This window comes from Plasmopara halstedii (genome assembly GCF_900000015.1).
Source record: "Plasmopara halstedii genome assembly, contig: Scaffold_3120, whole genome shotgun sequence".
NCBI lineage: Eukaryota > Oomycota > Peronosporomycetes > Peronosporales > Peronosporaceae > Plasmopara > Plasmopara halstedii.
In genome coordinates this window covers 1,260,617-1,271,454 of record NW_020190023.1, presented here as the reverse complement: position 1 = coordinate 1,271,454, position 10,838 = coordinate 1,260,617, and the positions used below count along the sequence as shown (strand labels likewise).

The following is a 10,838-nucleotide window of genomic DNA, read 5'->3' as shown; positions in this document are numbered from 1 at the left end:
ACGCGATCACCCGATCTCGCCCTTCGGCGTCTGTTTGCAGCAGTGCACAGCCGATGGCAAAGTCCGAAGCGTCACACACGACCCTAAAAGGACGATCGGGGTCTAACAACACCAGTATTAGTGGATGAAGGAGGTTGTCTTTGACCCCGTCAAAAGCCTCCAAATGCTCGGTGTCCCAACACCATTGCGTATTCTTCTTAAGGAGATTCGACAATGGCTGTGCCTTCTGCGTAGCTCTCTCTGTACTTGTGCAAGTAGTTGCCGAGGCCAAGCCACTTGCGTTCTTTAGAACCGTCCAATCCACAATGACCTTGATCTTAGCGGGTTCGCTCAAAGGCCGTGCTTCCCAATGAAGCGCTCGTAAAAGAAGATTTCTTTGGCGCCGAAGACACAGTTGTCTGCATTAGCATACAGCTTATTCGTGCGCATGCACTCGATCACCGCTCTTTATTGAACGATATGATTCTCTTCATCTGCCCCCCCGTGCTCCGCACGACTGTGGACGAAGATGGCATCGAAGTATGTCTGTACATACGCCCGATGGGTCCTGAACAACTGCGTCACAGGACAATTAAATGTTGCTTGGTCATTTGGTAGTCCTTGGGAATCCCAGAGTATCCTGCTCGAAGTACTCACCGCTGTCAGCGGAATATAACTCGCTATCATGAGCAATTGGTAATGCTCATCGACCAAGTCTAGTGCACAGTACTTTGTACATCCAGCCATGTTGTTCTGGAGAACTTTCCTTCTAGGAATTGGCGTCTGTGCCAGAATGGTGGAATCGTTGAGCTCATTATAAGTGCGGACAATACGCCACATGCCGTTCAGCTTCCAGACACAATACGTGGGTGTCGAATGAGGATACTTGCTCTCACGCATTATCACTGCGTCGTGCTTTCGCACGGAAGAAGGCGCCAATGACACCACACTGCTCCTTGAGCAGGCGTCATTGGCGTGTTACGCATTATTTGGTTCCCGAAACCAGGTCGATCTACCTCGATCCGAAAATGCGGGTCTTTGGAGACGCTTGGAATTTCTTTACCAAAGGATGGTACGGGTCCGAGGGATTTTTGGGATCGAAGATCCACTTCGTACGCTTAGCACCCTCTTGGTGTCCTCCAGGACAGCTTCATTTAGAAGCGACGACAAGTTGATCTCATCTTCCAGTCGTATAATGACCACTTAGGCTAAGTCGCTCGCCTTCAAGGCACCACCAAACGCTTCGAAGAACATCTCGTCCAGCTCAAGAAGAGCATCCACCGCAGGAAAAGCCTCGAGGGTGACGTTGTAGTCTTTTTCTCCCGTCATACCGTCGACGAGGGTGTATAGCTGTGCATTATAGTCTACGGTAGATACACCCTGGATCAGGGTCGACGCCCGGCGTTTGCAACAAGTATACGACGTCGCCGTCACCTCTCCACAGAGTTTTACGACTCGGCGGGACCAGTAGATAACGTGCCACTCAACGTGAATCTGAAAGGCCTTGCCCAAAATGCCTCGGACCTCGTCCGATAATGCCACTCGTGTCATGCAGCGACTGATTTGAAAACGTGAGAAGTACTCAGTGAATTGTATGTGCGTACTGGCGCCTCGCCCTTGATGCCTCGGACAATGGTCGACCATGCCACTCTTGGTATGAAGCAACTGCTTTGATACCTGAGTAGTGCTCATTGGGTTACGTGCCATTCCACGTGCATCACTGGGGCATCGCCCTCGATATCTCAGCCCTTGGCCTACCATGCCACGAATGACATGCAACGACTGCTCCGATACTTGAGCAGCGCTCAGTGGGCTACGTGTCACTCCACATTAAGCCCGCGAGCCATACCGAAACTCCTGTCCGATACACCTTCGGTGTTCACCTACTCGAGTTTTTCAATCTCTGGCACGGTGACCGTCTCAATCCAATGCCCGTGCCAATAGCGTTTTTGCTTTAGCAGAGGTGGGTTCGGGACTCACCAAAGCTCCACCAGGATACGTACACGTAGCGCCCAAGGTTTTCGATATCCAATCGATCCATGGCTCATGGTGCTTGGACCATGCCATACCAAGAATGAGAACATACCTCAAATCATAGTCTAAGACTAAACAGCGGTCCACGCTATCAAAGACAAAAAAGTTGACACCGAGTTCGGTACCGTGACATGTGCCCCCGTCGCTCAGCGAACAGTGACGATGTCACTCAACCGCTCTTTCAGCGCCTCAGCATACAGCTGTTTATCTTCCATTGCGGGGCGTCGAGAATACTGCCCGATGTCCCGGAGTTGATCAAGATCTTCCATGGCTTCTCAAAGCCCTCCACGGTCGCTTTTACGACCAGCAACCCCGGCTTGTATACACGTTCCGTTTTTACGAGCACGTAGCTTCGGGGTTGGGCTCTGCAGATCCCCAGTAGGCCGCCCCGCGCCTACTGGATGCTGTCATTTCCTCGCGACAAACCAGAAGACTACTGAGAAGCGGGATGACGGCTCGTTGAACCTTGACGCGCCTTGCGCAGGTGACAACCAGTCCATAGGTGATGGGTGTCCCCACAGAAAAACACCGTCGGATGTCCGAACGCTGCTCGGCAGCTCGGAGCTCTGCCTCCTCGTCATCAGCGTAACTGAGATCCATCGGCTCCGGCCCGCTCGACGAGCTGCTAGGGTGTGTATTCCAATCCGACTTAAAGTTGAAATCGGCTTTCAATGCTACATTCTATACTTCTACAACAGATGACCGGTGCACATGGAAGACTTCAATTTTGGCCATGCCACTGCTGAGGCCCTCCACAAAGACGGTCACTGTGACCGCCTCGGGAAGTGGATCGGCTGCAATACCGACAATGAGAGTGCGCAATTCTTTAACAAAGTCCATCAATTCTTTCTTGCCCCGTCGGACAGCAAAGAAATGCGATCGCATGCGATAATCCTGATTAGCCGTTGAGACCACTTTCAAAAGCTGCATCTTCGGCTCTGTCCAGGAGGAAAACGCTGCTTCGACTGAAGTGCCACACGTTAGTGCCCATTCTCGCGCTTGGCCCCCGAGCTTGGAGATAGGTAGCGCCACGCGCTGTTGCTCGGTCTGGAGCATGGCGGACGCCATAGCCATCTCGGCCTCTATCACTCGAAGCAGGAGATTATTTCCATCTGTATCCTCGAAAGTCTTAAAGCTCACCATGAGCAGCTTGGGTCGAAATGAGTCAATTGTCGTCGACGGTGGTGTCATGTACACCGTCGACGTCGATATCTTCTGCTGTAGGTGCTATAGCAGAGCATTTTCATGACTCAAAACGCATAAGATCCGTGCAATGCGAGGTATTTCACGCCGTCAGGGCCAAGCTGATACATTTTAAGTTTGTTCTGAATGCCCTGAGGCAAATAGGAGAATTGCTCCATCCTCACAGAGAATCAGTCGTAACGAATCGGGCGTAGATTGGCTACGAGTGCTACCAAGCGCAGCGGGTTGCCGTTGCTATTTGCTTTGAGGAAGCTTGAAAAGGTTACGACAAATGACTCCTCCCGACTCAGGTCGCTCATGATGAGCTTTACGATCTTCGAGGGTAAGGAAGGCAAAAATTTCCTGCTCTTGGTGAGTGAAGCCGAGATGGCTACGGCATCCGCTTGCTCCAGAACGAGCAACAGCGTGTGACGCTAGCTACTTTAAAGCTCGGTGATTGAGCGCGAGAATGGTATACTCCGGTTAAAACGGCGTTTCCCTTTCTTACGGAACTGAAGCCGCAGCTGTTACGAGTATTCTTGCCGCCAGACCAATTATATCGCGCGCGATCGCGTTTTCTTCCGCACGACAGGGCAGTTTAAGAATTTCGTAATCTCATTGCCAATATGGCAGCCGATCCTCCTCCGAGGCAATCACAGCAACCCTCTTTATGGAGGGCCCCCGCATTGACGGGGCCAGAATGGAAGTCTTCCGTGTGCACCCATCTTTTTTTGAAGGAGCAGTTAATATGGCATTTAATGCCGAATTCAACTTTGAGTCGTCACGACTTGACTGCAATACACACACTAGCAGCTCGTCGAGCGGGCCAGAGCCGATGGATCTCAGCTATGCTGAGGACGAGAAGGCCGAGCTCCGAGCTGCCGATCAGCGTTTAAACGCCCGACGGTGTTTTGTCTGCGGAGACACTCGTCACCTTCGGACTGGTTGTCCCTTGCGCATGGCGTCAAGGTTCATCGAGTCGACGCCACGCTTCCCATTAGTCTTCTAGTTTGTCGCAGGGAAACAACAACACTTAGCAGCCTACTAGGGATGAACTGAGTTCTCTTGAGCCTCAAAGAGATAGAGGGCAGCAAGGCGCAGCCCCGAAGAGCTCCGTGCTCTTGAACACGAAACATGTATGCAAGCCGGGCTTGCTGGTTGTAAAAGCGACGGTGAAGGGCTCTGAGAAGCCATGAAGGATCCTAATCGATTTCGGGGTGTCAGGCAATTAATATCAACGCTTAACGACGATAGGAAGTCAGCTGTTTGCTGAGGCGCTGAAAGCGCGGTTGATTGACACTATCACTGTTCGCTTAGCGACGGGGACTTGTGTCACGGTGTCGAGGGTCCCTGTGGATCTCGGTAGAGAAGTGAAGAGAAGAGGAAGAGAAGAATGTCAAGCTTCTTGACTTTGATAGCGTGGAACGCTGCTTAGTATTAGACTTGGATTCACGGTATGACCTTATCCTTGGTCCGGCATGGTTGGAACACCATGGACCATGGATCGACTAGAGGTCGAAGACATTGAGCGCTACGCCCATGTCTCTCGGTGGAGCTTTGGTGAGTCATAAACACACCTCTGCCAGGGATCAGAGGCGCTATTGACGCGGGCACTGGGTCGGGATGGTCAATGTGCTGGAATTTTAAAAACCGAGTTGTCGAACACTGAAGGTGTATCGGACAGGATAACCAAGCATGGCTCGCGGGCTGAGCGTGGAGTGGCACAAAACCCATTGAGCACTGTTCACGTTTCATAGCATTTGCTGCATGCCAAAAGTGGCACGGTCGGCCAAGGGCCGAAGAATCGAAGGCGAGGCTCCAGTGGTGCACGTGGAGTGGCACGTAACCCACTCAGCACTGGTCAGTTGCTGCATGCCAAGGGTGGCATGGTCCGAGGCATCGAGGGCAAAGCCCTTCAGATGCGCGTGGTGTGGTACGTCATCCACTGAACGAAGTCTGCAAAAATCTTCTTCGGATGTTGTTAATAACACCCCGATGGAGCAGGAAGTGGGGACAACGGACGACGCTGAGTGCGTGTTCCCGCTGGTCTCGACGAGTTTCAAAACCTCTATAAAGAGGAGACGGCGAGGCCGTATCATATCTGCTAGACGCAAGGCGTCGACCCTGACCGAGGGTGTGTCTACCGTAGACGATAATGCACAGCTATACATCCTCGTCGACGGTATGACGGGGGAAGAAAAAGGCAACGTTCCCCTCGAGGCTATTCCCGCGGTGGATGCTCTTCTTGAGCTGGACGAGATGTCCTTAGAAGGGTCTGGCGGTGCCTTGAAGGCAGGCGATTTAGCCGAGGTGGTCACTATACGACCGGAAGAGGAGATCAACTCGTCGTTGACTCTGAATGAAGCAGTTTTGGAGGATACCAAGAGGGTGCTGAACGCACGGAGTGGATCGTCGATCCTGAAGGTTCTGAATTTCAAATCGTCATTCCCAAAAACCCGCTATCGGTCCTACCTCCGGGCCGAGGTGTGCGTCATGAGATTGACCTGGTTCCGGGAACCGAATCCCCACCCAATGAGCAGTGTGACGTAATTGGTGCCCGTTTTTGTGCGAAGCACGACGTGCGTAGAGTAAGTCTTCCCTTTCTACATCCATGTTTTGTGTCCGGAAGCGGAACGGCAGGTGGCGTATCGTTTACGCTTACAATAAGCTGAACGCTGCACCCATCCGGCACAGACGCCGATTCCTGGGAAGGATGTCTTCCAGAACAACATGATTGGATGTACAAAGTACAGTGCACTTGACTGGTAGATGAGTATTACCAATTGCTCATGAGAGCAAGTTAATTCCGCTGGACGTGGTGAGTATTACGATGGGGAGTGGCTGAGGATTCTTCAATTGCTAACAAACGACTTAGCAAAATTTAATTATCCTGTAGCGCAGTTCTTCAGGCCCCACCGAGTGTATGCTCAGACACATGCACAGACATACTTTCACAACATCTTCGTCCACAATTATGTGGGACACGCGAGGACAGATGAAGAAAACTACATTGTCCACTAAAGAGCAGTGTTCGAGTGCATGCGCTCGACTAAGTGCGCGCTGTATGCTAATGCAAACAGGTGCGTCTTCGGCGCCAAAAAATCCTCTTTAGAGTGCTTTATCGGGAAGGTCGTCCTTCGAGCGGATCCCGCTGAGTAAGAGTCGGTGTGGACTGGCGACTCCAAAGAGCCAAAATGACTTGCCCAAGTGACCCGGCCTCGCCAACTACTTGCACAAGTACAGCAAGAACTACGCAGAAGTGGCACAGCCATTGTCGAATCTCTCAAAAAAGGATGCGGAATGGTGTTGGGACTTCGAACATTTGGAGGCGTTTGACGGGGTCAAAGACATCCTCCATCATGCACCAATACTGGCGTTGCCAGACCCCGATCGTTCTTTTAGTGTCGTCTGTGGTTCTTCGGACTTTGCCATCGGCTGTGCACTGCTGCAAGCAGACACCGAGGAGCGAGATCGGGTGATCACGTTTGAATCTCGCCAGCTTAAGGCTGCGAAGAAGAACTACCTAGTCCACGCCAAGAAATTACTTGCGATGAAGTATGCACTCGTCAAATTCAGGGTGTACCTGCTGGGCTCAAAGCTGTTTGTGATCTACACAGATCATGCATCATTAGGCACTGTGACTCAGTCGCCTCATTTCTCGCAGAGGATGGCCAGGTGGCTCTCCTTCTTCGCAGAATATAATTTCGAGAGTGAATGCTTTGGCTGATGCGTTGTCACGCAGACGAATTATGAGCGTGATCATGTCACGACGGTGACGACGTCAGTGACGGATTTGATCCACGCCGCATCCGCGGGTGATGATATATGCGTAGCGCTGCTATGGGCTCGCGGGAGCAAGAAGTTTGGAAACTTGGTCAACAAGTTGTCGTTGGGATTGCGCGCGCGGCTACATCGATATTCGCTGAATAACGAATTGCTTTATTATAGCATCGATTCCAGTTTTCTCACGATTAGAACTTAAGATAATGTATCCTCTATGAGGCCCACGACACCTCACGCAGAGGTCATCTCGGTCGTTAGAAGACGTACAACCCGGTGTGTTGCCACTATTGGTGGACCAAGCTGTACAAATTGACGAGCTCATATGTGCGCACGTGTGAGATACGTCAAAGGGCGAAATACTGTCCGAATGCGGCGGCGTCGCTGGCCAGTTACCGGTACTTTCCGGGCTTGGCCTCGAAGGGACTCGGCGGGCAACACGGGCGCGGTGGTCTTTGTCGACAGTTTGAGAAATAAGGTTCATATTGCGGCAGTGTCGAACACCATCGACAGTGTGGTTACAGCGACGCTGTTTGTTGATCGTGTTTTTGATAACATGGACTTCCGAAGTCAATTGTCTCTCGAAGAGACTCATGATTCACTGGGAAGTTTTGGTTGACAACCTTCAGGGTGCTGCGCACCAAATTGACTATGTCAACATTGGACCATCCGCAGACTGATGATCAAACTAAGTGCGTGAATCGCGTCGTTAAAGACGTTCTCCGCAGCGTCTGCGTTGAGAGCGCTAAGCACCATGCTGCCACTTGTGGAGTTTGCTATGAACAATGCAGAGCATGCGTCTACCGGCTACACGCCCTTCAACGCGACCGGGCTCGTTTATCCTCGCATTCCGCTGATGCCGCCATCCCATGGCTTAGGTATTGGTGGGGGAGGAATAGTCGAGCAGCTAGCTGATGTCAGCCCCCTCACTATCCGTAAAGAAGTTAACGATCTCTTGTCTGCCAGACTGAGTCTCTTCTGACACGTTTGCGATGCGATGGCTGAAAGCCAAGTCATGCAAAAAGAATATGCAAATAAAAAAAGCAGAAGAAATGTTGAAAACTTTCAGATCGGAGACCTCGTTTTTTAACCTTTCTATACATGTGGTGTCGGCTGCCTTTAAGACGAAGATTCGTCCACAATTTATTGGAGCTTTTAAGGTCGTGGCTAAGCGAGGCCTTGCGTATACGCTTAACCTTCCGAAAAGGATGCGCACCCGTCTTTTATGTGGGGTTGTTTAAGAAAAAGCCGTACCAGGATCCGGCGCAAGTAAACGCGCCACTAAGTAGCTGGACTAGCGGTTGGTTATGAGCTCGGAGTGCAACGATCTTCATCTCCAACGGCGTCAGGCGCTCCACCGTCGCGCGAAGCGACGCATTCGTCTGCTCGACGGCTAAAAGCCGCCCCGACAGAGCGCGATAGTCCACAACGTGAGGCAGTGGGTGAACAAAGTGTCCCAAGCTCTTGAGGCCTTCCGCACAGCGGTATGCGACCTCGGCAAGATGCTCGGCGGAGTGCCGATAACGACGGACTTTGTCCTCAAGAACTCAAAAAGCATAGCAAGTCGTTGGACAGCGATCGGCCAAGTCGTCATCATCCGCTGCCGACTCTTATCGACGAGAACGGTGCTGTCCACTATCACCTGGAACGTCGGGTGGGTCGACGTCGTCGACAGGGTCAAACGCAATACTTTGTGAAGTAGCGGGATACCCCGACTCCGAGAACTCGTGGGAGCACGAGGTACCATTCAGCAAAATTGCCCAGACGTCGTGAACGCTTGTGATATGAGAAATCATGACGTTCCGGGTCGTCATACACCCGCGATTCTCGGTAGTAGTCCGAGAAGCCGAAGGATCATGAACTGAACTCAAGCTATGGCCCTGAGCTGCTGTGGTCGAGGACACACCCGTGTAAGAGACCACAGAGCTCGCGGAAGCGTGAGAGATCAACCTCGCAGGGCGACAATCCATAGGATGTCGGCGACGCGCCTTCGACGCGCCTTGGGCTTAGCAAAATTGAATCGAAGATGGCGTTCTACGCGCACGCCTTCTTATTTTTAGGAAGATTTTAGTGCGGCTGCACCCATCGCTCCATGAGCTCTTCATCATCTGCAGTGGTTTGCCAGGGAGCACCACAGGAATAGTCCGCATTGCGGGTACAGGAGCGCCTCCATTTTGAGAGCGCGGTACCTATGCCTTGGGATTTCCTTAGGTACCAAAAGCTTTTCGTTGGTCAAGCTCGGCTTGTGTAGTGACCGGGGGCCCGACTACATAGACGCCTAACGATTGAGTGATCGCGCTTTCGCTTCAGTAGCGGCATCCGCCGAGTGAAGCCGTATTTCACACGAGGGTCAAGAACTGGACGTGTATACGAGCGCATGAGAGCCACCCTGTCAGCAGCCTCCAATTGCTGCTCTTATGCCTCGTCGAGGTGATTGATAATAATACCACTTCCCCTGGAAGTCGAGAGTTCAGGAAACGGACACAGTCTTTGCAAGGCTCGAGCTGGGTTCACGTCCCACTCTTGAAAAAGGAGCATCCGACTCATGGTCGACTTTCTTTGAATCCCCGACGAAGAAATCATCTTCGTGGCGAAAGCGGTGTGTGGCGCCCGGTTGCCGAGGGCTTGAAATGTGCTCCCCGTGTAGCCGCGGACGTACTACCCGAAGATGCACCGTGCAGAAGGCGAAAAAGGGCTCTGCCCAGGGCGCCGTTGGTACCAGCGAGGCTAAGTGTTCTTCGTGTCATAGACGCAGGGCTTATTACGCAAGGAATGCGTGAAGAAGATTCTGAGGACGTTAAGATATCTATGACATACGCGCGAGCCTTGCACGAGATGACAGCTAAATGTGATTTGTGGGTGCTCCTAATTTCGATGGGGGAGAGTGTTACGGGGGGTTACACTTACCTTATATGATAGGGTGGGCCACATAAGATAATGGGACCGTACAAAGGTGTAGATTACAAAAGACGGTGTAACCATACAAATGTGTGGCTACATCGTAATAAAAAGCCACTACGTGGCGGGACCGCCAGTAGTTATGCACATTAATTAGGCTTTACTATTTAGTACGGAAAATCTAGTGATTTTAGATATCACCCGCTCTGCCTCAGAATTAAACAGATAATTTACAGTTTCGATTAGAACGGAAGTGTGCATTTATTTACCTTGATTAAAGGTTTTGGGTACTCTAGGAGGTAGCAGATTGCGATTTGCTACACTCATACTAGTTCTAGTATAGAAAGTTAGGTTGGTAACCTATGTAAGTTTCCTTTATGCAAAGAGCTACGGCAGCCCCGCAGCAACTACGGTCTATTAGTGTGATTTGTGCGCCTGTGTAAGACTGAATTTTCGGCAAACGCAATAGAAACTTGCTTTTCTCAAATCTTGCTAAAGGTCTTGAGTCTTACCTCTATCGATATACTACCAATACCTTGATCATGGATCTGCTGCAAGCTTATTACTACCGCCAAGTACCAAGAACATGAGGCATATATCGGCGTTTTGATAAGGCACTTTGATCTTGTCATTTCCATGCTTGCGGCCGCTTCACACATGACCGCGGTTATTTTAATACCTGGTTTCGCCGGATTCAAACAGGTTTACTGTGCTCCGTCTTGAGGTTTTCAAACGGATGCTTGAGAATTTTTTCTACTGCATCGAGACGGCTCCGGCTGTCGTATCTTGCTTGATTCCATTCCGAAAAAGTATTTGAGGTGGCCTATATCCGTCTTTCAAAGTCAATTACTAAGTGCTTCCTTTGTGCCTTCAAGCGTCTCGAGACTACTGCTTGCAAAAATCAAGTCGTTACCGCAAAGTGCCGACGCCTCTAGACGCGCACCGATTGCCTCGGGGCCTTGTCT

The 10,838-nt window shown here is 51.2% G+C and overlaps 1 protein-coding gene across 1 annotated transcript; it reads right to left on the bottom strand.

The window, feature by feature from the left end:
* Nucleotides 1-2,694: 2,694 nt before the first annotated feature.
* PHALS_07790 (Retrotransposon gag domain) lies at nt 2,695-3,204 on the bottom strand (the record flags this gene model as incomplete). Its single annotated transcript, XM_024721320.1, has 1 exon — nt 2,695-3,204. The coding sequence occupies one exon, from the start codon at nt 3,202-3,204 to the stop codon at nt 2,695-2,697; it is 510 nt and encodes a 169-aa protein (XP_024586431.1).
* Between the last annotated feature and the right edge of the window lie 7,634 nt (nt 3,205-10,838).